This window comes from Aquila chrysaetos, chromosome 18, assembly GCF_900496995.4.
Source record: "Aquila chrysaetos chrysaetos chromosome 18, bAquChr1.4, whole genome shotgun sequence".
Taxonomy (NCBI): domain Eukaryota; kingdom Metazoa; phylum Chordata; class Aves; order Accipitriformes; family Accipitridae; genus Aquila; species Aquila chrysaetos.
In genome coordinates, this window is record NC_044021.1 from 14028891 (window position 1) to 14047381 (window position 18491).

The following is an 18491-nucleotide window of genomic DNA, read 5'->3' on the forward strand; positions in this document are numbered from 1 at the left end:
CTCTTTCGCTGTCTTGAACTGTAAATTTTCCTATATATGTAAGGTTAGTTGAGAATTCCCAATGCAAGCAGCATAATTTTCAGCTAAGAGAGACTTCAAGGATGAACTTGCAGATTTTAGAGAGACAAAGAATTAATCTGAACTAAAGCTCGTACTGTGCAAGACATGCATTTTAGAGCAACTGTTGCATCTCATCTGTTCTTAAAGTAGCTTCAGTTTTGCCATTTCCAGTGGATCTGAAGGAAATAATAAATATTTGTAACAGACTTCTGAGATGCAGTGTATATTTGCTGTACTGTGTGCTGGAATGTCTTTACATACAATTTTATGAGCATACTAGTTTTTCAGATACTGAACATCATACAAATACATTAATTGAATGGGGTTTGCATTTAGACTTTTGTGGGAAGTTATAATTTCAAAAGTGTCAGTCGTTGTTAAATGTTGATAAGAACTAAAGTCTTGGGGTAGTGTTGGGGATATACAAGACTCACAGGATCAGATTGCTATGTAATTTTGGCATGGTATCTAATTAGATCTCATACCTGCATATGCTAAATTCCTGTGATAAGATGTTGCACAGCTTTACTGTCTGCTGGCAGAGAGTGAATACTATCAGTTCAGTAAAGTGAATCAATTATCTATGCATTCTCTCACCTGAGGAAGAAAATACATCATTTATTTCCTCATTCCACAGGATAAAAATTCCCTGTAAATATGTTATTAGGCTGATACATCGCTGTACTTTACAAGAATAATAGCTGTTTTCTCCATAAATTTGGCAAGCTTATAGCATGAAAAAATGCATCTGCATCTGCATTTCCATGTAAGTAGATACCAAATAGTTTGAATTAGATATATATTAGCTAAGTCTATTTACCTGAGACTGAGGATTATCTGTATAGCTAGTGTAGCTCAGAAATTTAAAATGGGTTGATTGTCACTTTTCTTAATAAAACACTGCCTAGTATTATCCACTTAATTTTTTAGGAAGAGTTCAGATTTTTACAAGATAATACAGAGAGTATAAAACTAGAGTGCTCTCTAATGATATCTTTTAGCACTACGACCAGAAGAAAAAGGTGTGGTGGTTATATGCAGGTAAGATTGTCAAATGATGTTGCAGGGTTTAGGTTAGCACAGTTTATCTGAATTTTCTGAGTAATAGCCTTTGCAGAATGAGGTTTAATTGCATTTTGTTTGTTGCATTTATTAATCCTCTTACTATATTAACTGAGACCTACAGACAAGTTTGATTTATGTACATATGTGGCTTTTTTTGACTTGCATTTGTCTTACTGGCTTTTCTTTATCTCTGTTTTTTCCTTTATCATGCTGACATGAGACATGACTTTTTTTACTCATGCTGTTAAATAGGAAAAATAAGAACTCTTAACAGTTTGAGCTTAAAGGGTTCACTAATGTAAACTATCAATCTTCTGTTTTTCATAATCAGAAATACACCTCTTTCCCTTTCCTTTTCCTCCCACCCAACAGAGGAGCAAGAGAGACAGTTCTCGAGGGTGTGGTTATCATGAGATAATAGCAACCCTGAGGGATTTGAGACACTTGGGTGCATTTCATACCTTGTAGCTGTCCAAGGATGAGATTTTCACATGAGGGCTCCACCCCACCGTATTTTACTTTTTATTGCATAAATCAGTCTGTGTGCTTAGGGATCATTTATCATTTCCCTAATATTCACCAGGGTACAAACAGTACTGTTCTAGTTCCATTCAACCTCCTTATTTCTCCCTCCTTGTCCTGCTCCAAAAAAAAAAAAAAAAAAGTTGGCAAGATGCTAAAATTATATAATGGTGGTTCTGTATTTAATGCAGAAATCGTACATTATCCTAAAAACCCTTCACCCTTGAGTACTCTTTGTACTTCTGAGAACATGATATATGGCTGAATAGTGCACTTAGCAACCATGACTTCATTTAAATCTTTCAGTTTCTGAGAAAGGGATTACTGCCTAGAACCTAACCGGTATTAAAAATACATATTTTCAGATGCAACTGCAGTTAGCATCAGCTTAAATTCATGTGTAGAGAGAGCACTCTTGCAACATGAGAGGTGTTAAAATCTATAAGAGTGGAAAGTGCTTGCTGAGGTTTTGCTTTCATGCCAAAACTTTTTAATTTTTTACCAATTATAGAATTCTTCATCAACATTGACTATTTACATTTCTTAGCCTTCCTAGCACAGCTTCTTTGGTATATACTAGTGATGCAGGATCGAAAATTAACTAATGTTTCCAAACTCCCATATGACACTTTAGCAATTTCCTCTCTTTCTCTGGCTAACAGGCAGCACCGGTATGTTTCTCCCCACGTTCTTGTGGTTCTTTGACAGAACTTCTTGCATCCCAGGTGAGGATGCTCAGAGTCCCAAAGCAGCTTGGGGCCAGCACTCTGGAAATTAGCTAAAACTCCTACTGCAGCCACGAAATGTAGCATTCTTAGCTCATGTCAGTGTTGTGTGCAATCGCGGATCTTAACTTGCGGTATTTTTTCATCCAGCCGTACTTCACAGCTATTCAGCACATCTCCCTCATGGACAATCACCACTCATAATGACCTGTGCAGCAGGACTCTCTCAGTGGTGTGTAGAAGTTCTAAAGATTCCCTCTTTTCATATGTGCATTTGTGGGCAAGTTAGTATTATGACCTCTTCTTTGGCTCAATATGGTGTGATAAAACTTGTAGGCTGAACTTGATTTTTTTCTTTTTTTTTTTCTTTCTTTCTTTTTTTTTTTTTTTTTTCCTGACTGATTGACAAGCTCTGGAAACACAATTTCCTTAGTTTCAATTAAGTTCTTGTGAGTATTGCTTGCTTGGAAGGACATGGAAACTGAGTATGCTGTGTTATAGAGGCTTGCAGGCATGTAGAGAAAATGTGTTTGGAAGGGAAGACAAGCTGAAAAAATCTTGAGATAGATTTACATGTTTCCTTCCACATTTATCTCTCTCTGAGATAAATCCACCCTGTTGGCATGTGCTTATGATCCTGCTATTTCTTGACTGAGATATCTGAGTCATGCAGAAAAGAAAAAGCATGATTGAAAAGTGCTAATTGAAGTAAAATATTTGCATACAATAGAGACATGGCATCTGCCTGAGCTATACATTCTTTTAAAAATAAAATGCAGCCATATACAATTTTACAGACTTCACCTTATTTGTGAAATTTGATGTTCCCACTGATCGTGTCCAATGATTTGTTCACTACGTTTTGGCAACTTGGTCTTGTCTTCCACATTGCTTTTCCAACATGCCTCATCCTGAGGCTGCAAAATTCACTTTGAAAGCTGATGGAGCTTTTTATATGCCAGTCAAGTCTTATTTAAAGCTGCTCTGAGAGGGGGTTTACTGGCACGTCGAATGCCACACTCTAGTATAGACAAAGAACACTGTCTCATAGGTGTCAATATGGTCTCTTGTCACTTCTAGCACTGCAAGAGACAAAAATTTCAATGCTGTCTTAGAGCATAGTAGGGTAGACTAAAGTAATATAGTATTTGTTCGTGGGGGTGAGAGGGGAAACTCCCAAACTTGTTGGTTTTATGCAATTAGTTGACTACCACGTCCCTGTTTCCTGAATGGTTTACCTTAATGTTCAAGTGAAAAGCAGCTATTATTCTTAGTCCTTTTCTTTGTGTCAGAACCCAAGAGATAGGTGAAAAACAGGGCTGAGGTTAGTGTTGTGGGTTACAGTAGACAAATCAATTGCGATGTTCTGCTTTGATTTATGATCACCATGCCTCATGAGTGCCAAAGCTGCCCTTTAAAATTAATGCCTATACATTAGTTTCTAAGAATTGTAGTGGAAAGACATTAGTAGTCAATAATAAATATAAGAATAAAGTAAAGGCGCAGGGGATGCCAGCAGAAAATTTAACAGACTGATTTATTTTCTGAGGGTATCATCCTGCTGGTTCAGAAAAGGGAAAAATAATAAAAAAGTTTAACCAGAGGGTCTCATCCCTTTAAGCTCTTTGCCCCTTGGCCTTTTCCCCCTTACACCCACATACCTCTCGAGACACATGTTTTTTTTCTGATTCATCCCACAGGTTTCTTTCTAGCTAGCCACCCACATCCTTCTGAGGTGGATGAGTTGATTAAGCAGAACATTTTATGCGGGGGATCACCTTTAAGTTCACAGTGCTCACTGTCACATAGAAAACAGCAGTGTTCTCCCTGAAAGGATGCAACTGGAGAAGATGTAAGGCTTATGGTGTCTTAAGTATTAGAACCACATTAAAATCTGAGTGCTAGCAGTGGTGATAATACTGTATTCCACTCCTGTAGCTTCCTACACAGGATGAAGAATTATCACAGTCCACTTTGAGGTATGTAATTATTGCTATCCCCATCTTGCCTGAAATGGGATGTTAAAATTAGGTGTTACTACAGTGGTTTACTGAAAGCTGTTTCTACAGGTTTATTACATCATTCCCAACAAAGCCATCATCAGCTACTGTATTTGTGGATGCTATTAATACCCTGATTTTAAAATTAATCATATGTAGTGCCTGTACATGCACTACAGGTGAGGGTATTAGTGCTCATCTACTAGGGTTCACCCACTTTAGCATTTCAAGGTGGGGTGGGTTTTTTTTCGTTTCTTGGTTGTAATTTTAATAAATTTAAAGGATTCAGTGGTTTTCTTTCAGGGCAAGTACAAACCTCAGACTATTGTATTTATTTAAAGAATGTTTTTAAATGTCAGCTGTTCTCAAGAACAAGTAAAAGGAAAAGAATGCTGCTGGTTTTGTGGAGGAAAAAAAAAAGATTGGTTTTGGAATTATCCTTTCTTTGAGTAAGATTTTGGAGTGAAATTTCACAGAAGATGACTTTATGCATTGGAAGAAAAGGCAATTATTTGCCCTGTTCAAAAAATAAAACTGAAAAAAAAAAACCCTGGTGACTTATTTCTTGATGTGCTGTTGCATGTTTATTCATTTTCCCAGTCATTCCTGCTGGAGTACTGGAGAAGGAACTGGGAAGGTGGCAACTGTGGGAGCATGTCTTTTGTCAGTACGTACATAACCATCCAAATTTGCCCCATGCAATTAGCCATCCCAATTTAATTCTTAATGCACATGCAGTAAAAATGAACAAAAGCCTCAGAAATTAATTACATAGAAGTTTGAGGTATGCTGAAAACATTCTAGCTAAAGAGGAGTTGGTGTAGTTTTTGGTTGCTTTATGGCAAACCATAAAGTAGAACTAAGTCTGTGGAGGTGTAACATTATGAAGAATTGTAAGTGGTTAGTACCCATGGCGAACAAGGGGAGAATATGGACTTACTGAGGAGAGTGAGTTGACCAGGAATGGGTCTGAAGTGATGGCATTTGTTTAGAAGATGTGTTTTTATAGCACTTTTCTCTAATGATGGTATCTTTGTGAAGAACATGACTTGAGTATTTTAAGAGTAAACTGAGTGCAAGAATGGGGGCAGACCTTGCTTGCCTGCTGAGACAGAGTACTTAGCATCTCCTTTGCCACACTGTTGCAGGTGTTGGACTCTGAGCTCTAACCCCCCTCCAGGTACTTCAAGGCAGAGGATGTTCCCTAGATAGTTGTGCCCAAGATAAGAAGTCATGTTTTTTTTTCTGTGCGTGTGTGTATGCACATGCATATTTATATCCTCAAAACTTCGTGTTCTCATTTGTCTCCCTGAAGTCCTACCTGTTTTGAAAGCTCAGCCACAACCGGAGCATCACAACATAACAAGCTGCAACGTGTGGTCAGAGCTGAGGTATCTCTCTACTCTTAGGCTGTGATGAATTATGGGATTTGATTTTAGAGTAGCTGACAGTAAAAGAGAGCTAAGATAAGTTGCTTTATCTTGCATTTAGTGTGGTTTAAGAGTGCTTCCAGATAGCGTTACCTGGTTCCACGGAGAAATAGTAACTTGTTTTCTTGCAGTGACTTGGCTGTGTCTGCACACTTAGCTTTCAAATTAAATGACTGAGGCATATTTATGGGCAGTCCATCTAATTGGGTTTATGGTCCCATTGATAAGTAATACATGCACATTCATCTAATTCATTTTTTTTCTTGCAATATTGAATTTGAATATGTCCAAAATCAGTATATGAAATACTATTTTAAGTTTAATTCCTCACGGAGGGAGGAGCATTTTTGGTACTTCAGGGGTAGCTGAGAAACAGTTGTTTGAACTGCTTCTAAGCTTTCTAAAACAATGCCATTGTCATGAGGAACTGCAGTCTGGGAAGTAATCTTCTTAAGTGATAAATAATAAATGCTGAAAACATAATTTTTCTCTGGTTGAAAAGGCAAGACTTCTGGCAGGAACCATAAACCTAGGGAGATTTTGCCTTATGCATCTGTAGGAGTTACAAGAAAGTCAGGCAAGGTAGTAATTTGTAAAACGTTGGGGTAATTCTAGCTTCAAGGCAATGCAAGAGTTATCAACATTTGGGAGGGTCCATTGTGTTAAGTCATGTTTTGCAGTCTTGTTGGCTAGGAAGGCAGAGAGGAGAAACTGTTGTGAGCAAAACTGTACCATAGTAGGTTATTGCTTTAATTCAATATCTATCTTGCCATCCATTGAAAGTCTATCAAAATCAAAAAGCAGATAGGTGGTGAAGGTTTGTTGTTTTTTGTGGGGTTTGTTTCTTTTTACTTTCTTTTTGCTTGTGAAGATGTTTTTATCACTTCTGTGTAGACCATCTTTCTACACATTCTGAAAGCATCAAGGAAGCAAGGATGAAAGTTTTAAAAGAAGCATCAGACATAAAAAAAAAAACCACAAACCAAATATATTAATACTATAACCTAGTTGTCACGTTAGAATTTTAAATAACCTGTATGTTTTAAATTCATTTCTTTATATTTGAACATGAGTAAAAATGGTGCTATTTCTTTCAAAGTGACTGCATTCCCTGCATGCATTTTATTCATAGCTCTCTATTCCCCTGGTACATATAAAGCGAAATGAATTGGCTATCTTTTTACATCTCCCTTTGAGTGTTCTCTAGTGACTCTGCAAGTTGCCCCTTTTTCTCTTTCTACTAAATAGCATTTAAAGCTTCTGGCACAGCTGGACTTCAGCTTTTAGGGTATTACAGTGTCTCTAGCCATTGAAGCTACAAAATTTGAAACATCGAAACCCGTCTGGACTTTGCTGCGTGCGCCTTGCGCTTAAAAACTTAGGTAAACATATATATAGTTGAAACTATCCCTGAACAAAATCATGCTTAAAAGGAATAAATAATCAATGCTTCTTTTTTAAAAGCTTTTCTAATCTCTGTAATTTGAAACTAAAGACTTTGAACAGTGGGTTGGAGATTGTTCTGCAAGATAAATCCCTTGCATCACAGAACCCTGACAACTCCCCAGTTCCATCAAATTAATAACAAATGGATGAGAAGATAAGCAAAACTAATGGGGAGGTTACATTTTTGTGACAAAGGTTTATGGCCATAGTGAATCTTATGTTCTGTGATATCCCTTCTTCTCCTCCTCCGCTTTGGTATTTTTTTACTATCAGATCTGAGCATTCCTCTATCTGAAGCTTCTCTGTGGAGGAGATATGATGAATAGCAAGTTGGACTATGTGCCTCCGAAAAGTTGCTGTGAACAACTTTCCACTCCCCCAGCAGAAATTGCTGATTTTCTACAAGACCAGGCCTCATTCTTGCACACTGTACATCCGCTTTCTACTCATTGGATGGTGCTGTGTGTCTGAACATTGACACACACTGCTGTAATCCCATCTCCTTGTCATCTTAAAATTGTGCAATAATTTACTTTGGGAGCAATCTCCAAATGTCATCTGGACCCACTCTTCCCATAAAGCAGGACCAGCTTACAGCAGGTGGCTCAGGGCTACGCTTGATTGAGTTTTGAGTATCTCCAAGGGGTGGAGATGCCACAGCCTCTCTACAACCTGTTTCACTGTTAGACTACCCATGTTGTGAACTTTTTTTTCCCTAATATCTAATAGTAATTTTTCATGTTTCTGCTTGTGTCCATTGCCTTTTGACCTGTCTTTGGGCAACTCTCTTTTAATCCAGTCTGTTAAATTCTCTTAATCCACTAAATTGTCTAGTCAATAAGCAGAAGAATAAACAATTTACAAATTGTAAATTTACAAATTCTCCTCTATTTGGAGATCTGTTCCAAACCACACCTTTCAATCAATAGTCAACAGCTAAGACAACTGTACAGGACGTAGGAGACTTTGGTTTATTAAAACGGAGAATAGATATTCCAATTTAAGGAATGTGGTATCGACATTTTGAAAATAATAGGCAACTGGTAGTTCTTCTATACCTCTTAACTGGTCAGGCATGTACCAGCGGGCTGCTTTAAAGGCAAAGATGAATGTGATGACCTTGTGAGCTGGATTTACAACCACACCTGCAGTTTGCCAGGGAGGAGTCACTTTTTAAAGAAACAATAATGAATCCAACTATCAACCCCTACTAGTCTGACAAATATAAAACTTCAACTACTCAGGGAGTATTTCTCCATGCTTATTCTCTGCTTTGGGTTGATTTTATTTTTTTTTCCTCTTTTTCCCCCGACAAAAAGCAAGTAGTAGTTTTTGCTCATAAGAGGGAAAAGGAAACCTGTTTTAATAATGCCAAGCTATTTCTCTTTAAAGATTATTTCAGAGAGTTTGTATCAAGAAAAACTTATCCAAGCCAAACCATGAGAAGTTGCCATATGAAGATACACTGTGGAGTATGTTAGGGGGCCTCTTGCCTCTAATCCTTGAGTATTTCAGCTGCACAAAGAAAGTTGCTGCCTCTTAGGGAAGACCCTGCTGCAGGGTAGTTTAATTGCAAGATAGTTGGGGACTTCAGGCAGTCTAGCAGCATTCTTGTTGTCTCTCATGTAGGCAATAGCAGTATAACTTAGCTGTTCATGATCTTTTTAGCGCTCATGGAGCTGAAAGGTAATAGCTGCTTTTGGATTCTGTGGTGCCTGACCCTTGGGGATGTAGTGAAAGGTGATGCATGGTTTTGCTGGTGCTGTTATCCTGAGTAATTTTTTCAGGCTTAGAAGTACACGCTTCTGTTGTGAGGCTTCTGCTTCATCCCACCCCTTCCCCCCCCAAACCCCATTTCCCAGATCTCAATATATTTGGAGAAATGAATGGTGGGGAGCCATGAACGAACCCAATTCTGCTTCAGCCCTCATTTGTGTTCCTTTTGAGGATGCAAAGGCATATGTGTGTGTTTGGGGCAATGAACAAGTTTACATTCAAGTTCTTCTTTCTTGTGTCTAATGAAAATTACTTTGGGGTTACTTGTATAAGACTAAGCTGGTCCGTGAAGCAGAGTCTGTTGTGGTTATGGCAGGTTATAGAACATCATGAAGATCCCTAAACAGCAAATAGCTTATTTTTGCACTTTGGTTTGGGTCCTCACACTGAAACGTGAAGGTGAAATACTGGCTTGCTGATGTCAAAACCAAACTTCTAACCACTTCAAGAAGTCTCTCCGGTCACTCAGCCTGCAGTCCATAGTATGACAGAGCTGCAGTGGAACTCAGCCATTGGGACCTCAATATAAGCACTGGCAGAGAAGCGCATCTTCTATCAGCTGCACTGCTTATTTCTTTGCGTCGCAAGTAACTTGAAAATCCAAGTTATCCAAGCTCTCTTGCTGCAGCAATATTGTGAATGGCTTGGGTTAACATGAATTTTAGGAAAAAATGTTGACTTCTGCTTCCACTTATAAAACTTTTTCCTTGCTAATTCTCTGCTTATAATCATGTTGTCAGATTACTCTAATTTTATACAGATCATGTTTTTGTTTGTTTTATTAATGAGAGAACAGGGAAAGAAATAGGAAAGAAGATAAATCTACAAAGGCATATTCCTTTTATCCAGAATTTCAGTCATTTTTTCAGTCAATTTCTATTTAGCTAAGAAGTTGAATAGGGCTTTAAGATGTCAAGGGTGTTGCTTACTAATAAGCAGTTCAGAGCTATTGAATTGATTATTGTTCTATATAACAAAAAATATATAGTTGTTTGGGGGATTTTGGTATCTTTCAACTACTACTTTTATTGGATGGGAGGGCAAACGAGTTAAGCATTCATTATGAGTTAAGGCGTTGGGGGGAAGAGGAATTGTCATATTCTCCTAGAAGGTTACCTGACATTTTTGTAGATATATAGGTTCTTCCCCATCCCCTTGACACCGCCCAGCTTCCCCCCAAATTCTTTAGATTTCCTAAAATCCCTAGGATTTTTTTTTCCAGTGTGTTAGGACTCTATAGGAATGCTTGGCCCATAGTCTGTATTAGATTTAGCAACTGGAATGTTATGCTTTACGTGCCTGTTCCTAGGGGTTGAGCAGTTTGTTTACTGAGATGATATAAGTGATCCCAGTGGTTTTTATTGGCAGTGGAAGGCACACTGAATATTCAAAGCAAACAGAATTGAATTTAAAGAATACAAAAAGGTAACCGCCATGAAACTTGTGAGACTTGAAACATTTCTGAGCAGTTTTTCTACTTTGTGATTTGCTTCTCAGGTGTAAACCTTTCTCAATGCTATAAAGAGACCTGATACGTATCTTCTACTCTGATAAATCTAAAGAATCTACTGTAAGTTTTTTTCAAGAGAGCAAAGATGCTTATTTTAATGTTATAGTTAGGTTAGTCACTTTTGCTTTTACAGAGAAAGAATAATAATTTGCATTTATATTAGCCTATTTACTCCTGGGGCTCCACATAAGCTTCCTTCTTATAATAGCGGCCTTCCAGAAATCCCATCTTCTGAAACCGAGAAGGCTGTAAGAAGAAGATGAAATTTCAAATTATTTGTTATGAAGGTAGAGCATTGAAGTATATTCTGCTAGCACACGCTATTTTTTGTTGAAAGCTAATAGTTAATATGATTGCAGCCCATCTGTTGGATTGTTCCAAATGACAAAACAGAGATGATGTGTCTCACAAACCTCTGTGTGTGCTAAATTGATAGTTATTTTCAGAATATCACCACTGTTGACAACGCATTGGTCAGAAGCAAGTATTATTAAGTCTGCAGGCTTGTATATAGTACTCGTAGACATGATAGGAATGTGTTCTTGTGGAGGGTAAGACCCAGATGTTTTCATTTAGATAGTTTTCAGTAAGCTTTTAAATCTTGTTAAAGGCCTTGCTAAGCTTGGTTTTGAACGATCAGTTGGGAAACATCATATTTAAAACATTGCTCTATTAAATTCAAATCTCTTGTAGAGATTGAATCTGGCGATTAGAAAGAAAGAAAGAAATGGGAGGAAGAACAAGAGTTCAGATTCAAAAGGTAGAAACCAGTTCACAAAACTCATTGTAATTCTTGGAGCTGTGTGAAAGAGACAATGTGGTTCAGTGTATTTGTATTGTGTCCTGTGATTCCAGGAATGTTATAATTAATGAAACTCTGCTTTTCTCAAGAAAATTTTATCACCTTATGGGTAAGACTTGCTTTGGAAATTTTTACTTGCCCAAGAATGTATTTGAAATGTTCTATATTAGGTATGAATCCAGCAGTGAAGATACTCAGTATATAGAAGTCCATGTACGTAAGGAGTCAGATTCCTTTTCAGTATTATTTGAGGCAATTCTGCAAGGTGCTCAGGACCTGAAAACCTGAAACTGAAGTACTTTTGACCAAGGATTTAAGTGTCTTCTTATTGTTCTATCCACTTCTAATGACACACTATTATTGCTACCTATCGAATGGAATAAATAGACACATCTTAAGTGTATACATTCACGGTATCTCCAGAGATCAGCGATGACAACTACAAAAGCATTGTATCCCCATTACATATGGGAAGGGAGTGCCAAGGTCACTCAGACTAACATGTTCCAAGTAGACAACTTCTGTTTTGTTGGTATGTCACGCTTTCCCTTTGTCACTAAGTCTTTCCAAAGATGGCGAAGTAGTGTTGGATCCATGCCTTCAATACTCTTTGAGAAAACTTCCAGGTTTAAAGTTTCTGCCAGGCAAAGAAGCTTCTTTTCCCTACTCCAGTCATTAAAAAAAACTTCTGGTGGTGTCTTCAAAAAAAATTGTTAGTTGCATGTCTGTCTTTACGCAGTTGACCATAACTGATAGTTTTGGATTTTTGAGGTTAGAATGGAGCATCTATCTTAGGTAGCTAAATTTGAAAACTATTGTGTATATAGTTTCTCCAAAGCATGATCAAGAGCATCTCCATTAGGCTTTCTGCTCTGACTCACCACTGGCTTTATCAGTGTACAGGGAGACGAGCTTCCTAATTCAGGCACGTAAGGTAGTTGTCATAAATTAGGCTGTTTGAAAACTCTCCTCTGTAGGTATTACCTAAGCTCTTTTTTCCACTGGATAAATGTTTAATCTTTCAGAAAGTATGGCTAGTTTTTAGTCTTCATACACCTGCCTTTACAACCATTTCCATTAAGTTTTTATTCTCTCAGTCTCACTGAGCTCAGTGCACCAGCAAAGATTATTTCTATGAGTAACACCTATTGAATCTGATTCTGTATTTGGTATCTATGTCACGACCCAGACTGGACAGACCAGGGAGTCGTGTTTAATTCGAAATTCCCTTGGGCTAAATTAAGGTGAAAGGACACCAAATGATCAGTTAAAGATTTTATTCATGACAGAAACAAATGGAACTGGGGAGGCGTGGTAGTAGGTGGCAGGGTTTCTCACAACAGGAATTGGCATAAGACTACTTCTGTAAACCGTGTAACCATATACATCAATTCAGGGAATAAGGAGATCCCTCCGGTTGAGTCAGGAGGTTCAGAGCAGACCGTCTTGCTTTCCAGACTCCTCCTCAGAGAAGGGCCTAGGGGCGGCTGGATCCACTCTTAGTCTCAGACTTGGTCAACGGTTTATAACTTGAAACGGATAAGGTGTAGGGATTGTGGAAAAGGAAAGAGAGGAGAAGGCAGAGAGAGAGAAAGATTTCACCGGTCCTGGGTCCAGCATTGGTCCAATTAGCCAAGGTGTCCAGTCAGCGGAGGGGTCCAGTTCTGGCGGTCTTGCGTGCCCCGGGGCTTCAGTTTGTGTCCTTTTATCATCCTTGCCCCTCCTTCAGGCGGGCACCCGAACTTGTCAGGTTAATGAGCAGTTTGTGAGCCTTTGGGCTTGGGGGTCCTTTGTGGAGTAACTTCTCCTTCCCTGCAGACACGGCCATTGTTTGATCTTTGTATCAGAACAGCTTATCAGAACAGGGAGCTGCGCACCCTCCAGCACACCCTCCCCCTGCTGTTGCTAATGTGTGAGCTGATGGGCTTTTCACCTGGGTTCCTTGCTGTGCAGGGTTTGTCTTTAAGCAGAACTTGCCCCACCACAATGTATGAGACATTAACTCTTTCAGTCTCTCTCAATCTATAACTTAGACCCTGGTCTTTTTTTGTGTTCTGTATGCATGTCATTTCTCTCTTGCACATCCCTCTTAATGAGGTCCCTGCATTATTTTCTTTTTTACTGCAGACTGCCTGCTGGTCCTGCACAAAATAACGTGTATAAGGAAAGAGAAATAATGTGGTAATGGAAAACTCAAAACCTTTCTCCGCTCTGCCCTGCTTCATTTGTAACTACTTAATCAATCCAGTATTTTATAAAACTCTTTTACGCTGTTAACTTTGAATTAGAATCAAATTAAAATCCAGTGTGCATTTATGTGTATTTGCCATGGTACTGCGCTTACACTGCACAGAGTGTCTTAAAAGTCCAGCATTTTTGGTCTTGGAGGTTTTAGTGGATAAAACCATTTTTTATTTTCACAAATGCCATTCTAGTCTAACCTGCACACCAAAATGAAATGAGTTTAGTGGTCTGAGTCCTGTCCCCGGTGAACAATAGTCCGCATTACAAAACCACCAAACAGGCACAAAGCTGGCGATTTCTGCTCAGGGACACTCAGACCCGGCCAGCATGGAGGCACAATTACCTCACACCCCAGGGAGTGATTTTTCGAGGTGAAGATTGAGGTCATTCATAAGGCAATAGGGAAAAGCATCTCTTGTGTAACTGGTCTCTGCATCAGCCAGGGAGAGCAGTTCCCAGTGCTGCTGCCGCAGGCTCATTGCTCTCTCTGGTTAAGAGCTTTTATAATGTGGGATCTCTGAATTAAGACCACCTCAGTTACATGTGCAGTTTACTTTGTAGTAGAATGTGTAAGCAAAGATTTGCATTTTGGGGTGATTTTTTTAGCAGGTTATTTGTCGGAAACAGTACCTTAAAGTAGGTAAATGGTTCTGCTGCAATTAGTGTTTTGCCTTTAGTTAGAGAGCTGGGATCTCACAGTGAATATGTGATGGTGCTAGCCATGTGGTAAATATACTAATTTACGTTCATTAGTGCATTATTGATTGTATCACCTATTCATTAAAATGTTTTCCCAAGAGTTACTCTGACAGCAAAGCTGAGAGACCTTAAGTGGCTGTCATCTTTGTGCCAAATGGATTAAAACAAAAATGCTCAGCACTTCTCACTAGATCAGTGCTCAATTTCAGCTGGGTCATACCAGGTTAACAAGCCAAAGTATCAGGTTTCTTTTTTTTTCTTTTGGATAAAAAAAAAAAAGTAGTAAAGTTTGTTTTTGTTCATACCATTAGTTATTTCAGATCAAAACTGTGTGAGAACATTTTTATTTTGGAGCACAGTAACACAATTTAGATTATTTCATACCTGTATTAAATTAACCATAAGTGCAAATTCAAATTAATCTAATTATTTTTATTTCATCTGCTGCGTAAATAAGCCTTAAACCTCTAGTGATTACTGAATAGGGAAAGTGGTTTAAAAGGAGAAATGAATACAGGGCTATCTGTCTGAATCTGCAGAGAGACTGAAAAAATACCTGGTAAGTGACAGATTTCCCACTGATTTCACTGTGGTAGCTCAGCTTGTCCAGCTATGGTCATTTCCCCTCTACTCCATTAGTAGTTACCCTATCACTGAAGACTAATGAAGGGAGGATCATAGATTTGTATTATCTGCCTTTGGCAGTGTCTCACTAACCTCTAGCCTAGATCATATAAAGAGCCTGTAACACTCTAGAGCTCGTTCCTGAAAGTCAGTCATCAGCCAGAGGGGACATAGATAGAGTAATTCTTCCTCCGGTCAAGGCGATGGAGGAGATTGCTCTAAAAGTCCATTCCCCTTTCCTTTTTTATAACATTGGCAGTACAAACAGGGAACATTTTTTTAAAAAACTGGCATACAGAAGCAAAATCCCTGGGTTGGAGAGAGGATGTAGAAGGAAGGAGGAACGTGCCTCTGGGATGGGCACCAGTGGGAGAAAATTCTTCAGAGTCCAGGAGCTCCACCAGCACATCCAAACAACTAGCCTGTAGGCACCAAACAAACAGGGTGAGCTCCCTTCCGAGCATTTTTTCTCCTGCCTCTAGACTGGGGTGGTCACAACACATCTCTTACCTTCAGCTTACTTTTTCCTGGGTTTAGTTTTATTCTGTAACTGCAAGGAATAAAATTAATATAATTTTGAAACACTCTGAAAGCTTAGACTCAAGCATTTTCTTGTGGCCTATGCCACAGCCAAGCTCATCATAAAGATAACTGAGAACTACTGGAGCAGGAAGAGAAAGAAGAGTCTTGGCCCAGCAGCGTGCATGAGTTTATTATCATACTTTGAACGATAAGTCAGCTGGAGAAGATGTCAGGTTTCTTTTGGATGCCTCCACCCTTTGCTCTCCCACTTCATAATCCCCCTAACCTCTGTGCAAAAGCCACAGCTCTGGTACACCTTTGTCAGGTGGGGTTGCGAGTGTCATTTGATAGCAGATATTTCTAGTCTTCTCTCCATTTTGATGTGTGTTAAAATTGCAAAACTTTGGACCTTGTTTAAAGTTTGTGGGGTTTTTTAAATACATGTTCATGTTGTCATGTTGTCTGTCTAACCTAGTAATTTTTTTTAAAATATATTTTGGACAATTTAACCAAATTCAAGTGTGTCAAAGATATTAAGCCCAAGTGAATATTGTGAAAATTGGCAGCTGTGGAGATGAGAGAGAGCCTGATAATGCTCCCACTGTGGGGAGGCTTACCCCTTACTTCACATGGGAAAATAATCCTGAGAGAGAGATCAGAGAACACCAGTCTTTTGGTTCTGCTATTTATGGAACTACTTGTTTATTCTTAGAAATCCTTTGAGGGTACTTTTGTAAACTGAGCATCTACTCTGTACAAAAGTGTCTAGATGGTCTGTGACAAGTGATGTATTACTTTGGTTGTACACGATCACAGCATGTTCTGGTTCCCCTAGTAAAATTGGTGGGTTTTTTTCTTTTTTTCTCTCCTCAAGATTTCTTTCGACCTAGCAGAATATACTGCTGACGTTGATGGGGTTGGCACTTTACGGCTCCTAGATGCTATTAAGACCTGTGGCCTTATCAACTCTGTGAAGTTCTACCAAGCCTCCACCAGTGAACTTTTTGGAAAAGTGCAAGAAATCCCGCAAAAGGAGACCACCCCTTTTTACCCAAGATCGCCTTATGGTGAGGATCGCTGATGGTGTGTATGTAGTGTCTGTCTGTCTGTTCTCCCCGCTCATGTCTCAGGGCTGAAGTCATTTGGGTGTGAGATTAGAATGACGATAGAGCTAAAGTGACTAGACATGTCGAGAGGCATACCTTTATGAATTACTATATAAAAAGTATTTGCTGCCATTGCCCGGGGGTTGGAAATTAGCATCTCACTTCATAAGACCGTGTTCATTCAGCTCAGAGGTAGAGAGCTCTTGCGGAGGCGGGGGGAAGGGTGGCTCTTCCTTCACAAAGGGTTGTGAGATACCGCTGAAGTGATAAGGTTTCATATTTTTTGTTGCCTAAATGAAAAACTCCCAAGAGCTCACTTCTGCCTTCATGAACTCACATGAAATTTGAAACACTTATTAAAGCAATGTGCATGGAGGACTTTGGTGATAAAGTTTCAAATCAATTTGAGTGTTAAGGCACCAGATTTTCGCTTTTACTCCTCCAAAGTCTTTTTTTTTTTTAATAGCAGAGGTTACCACAGTGGTGTATTTCACACGCTCTGGCTGTGTTAATTATATTGTAAAAGAAAAAGTGCTACGCTTGAGCGTGCGTAAGAAAACAAGTGAGAAGGTACCCTAATGCTTCCTGGCCGGTTCAGAGAGTGCACAGAAAAGGAGTATTTTCCAGTTCAGCTGCTGTTTATTGGGCTGGATATTTTTTCCATATGATATGTGACACATACAGGGAATGAATCAAATTCTAATGCACTCTGCTGTTGAAACATGGACTTCACCCTGCGCATGAGAGAGATGTGCATATGTGTGTGTGTCTGAGCTGTGTACAAGCAGAGCGGATATATGTAATGCTTTAAAATTATTTTTGTAGGGGCAGCAAAACTGTATGCCTACTGGATTGTGGTGAACTTCAGAGAGGCCTACAATCTCTTTGCTGTGAATGGCATCCTCTTCAATCACGAAAGCCCCAGGAGAGGTTAGAAAATCTATGTGAAATTGTTCCCAACTTTGCGTACATCTGACCGGAAAAATGAAACAATGCATCCACAGGTTTCATTTGAACTTGCCAAAATTCTGTAGGGAGGGCGTCATGACTCGCAGCCTGCTCACGGCGCTTAATGCAGCCCTCCTGGCAGTCTCAGAGCCTGCAGAACAGCAGCTTTCCCTTTCAAGCATCATATTCCATTTTGTAGCCCTCTGACGCTGAAGGGAGGCTTGTGTATCTGATTTTGTGTATCAGGGCTTTCGAGAGACTGCCTTAAAGTCATAACATCCCTGAGTTATATTTCCCTCTTGATAATAAGTTAAGGCTAAAATGTTAAAATGACACATTAGAAGGCTGGTTTCATAAACATTCAGGTGGGCAACTGCATAACAGATGCAATTTCAGGTGTGACTTGTACTCAAGATTTTTATTTGAGTATAAATGTCAAGTTAAGAGACAGAAATAATAGACCCTCTAAATTCATAAGACTAATGATTACAGCCTGGTATATTTTGAAAAATTTGTAGATTATGGTCCATACCTTCTGGCAAGATGGCTTTTAACACATGGCTTTAAAATGCTTTTCTGTTTAATCCTTAATGGCAATGCAGCTTAAATTCTACTTAATCATCCCTTTTCCTCTTGCAGTACTTTATGAACAATAAATACTGGTATTTAGTTTGAGTAAAAGTCCACGGTTGATTAAAAGTCTCTTCTAAAATGACAGTTTTCCTCTGCCCTTAAAGTACTGTGACTGTAGAAATCACTCTAAAATTAAACTTTAAATTAACACAGAAAACTGGATTCTCAGTGCAGAAGCCTTTTATTGTGGTTTGTTTCTAAATGAAAAATAAATTCAAGTTTTACAGGAATGCAATTACATAAATTATAGCCTGGCACAAAATATAATAATTTTAATCATACTTACAAATATAAAATAGACCATAATTGCAAGTCTGCTTAAAAAAAAAAGAAGAGAAAAAAGGAGTCGGTGTCAATAGGATTTAAATATTGATTTCAG

At 38.7% G+C, this 18491-nt stretch overlaps 1 protein-coding gene across 1 annotated transcript in view; it reads left to right on the forward strand.

Moving 5' to 3' along the window:
* GMDS (GDP-mannose 4,6-dehydratase) overlaps nucleotides 1–18491 on the forward strand; it is a 430504-nt gene that overhangs the window by 153030 nt on the left and 258983 nt on the right. Inside the window, exons 5-6 of the mRNA XM_030041899.2 lie at nucleotides 16300–16492; nucleotides 17357–17461. Coding sequence (XP_029897759.1) covers nucleotides 16300–16492; nucleotides 17357–17461 — 298 coding nt within the window. The remainder of the gene's footprint in view (nucleotides 1–16299; nucleotides 16493–17356; nucleotides 17462–18491) is intronic.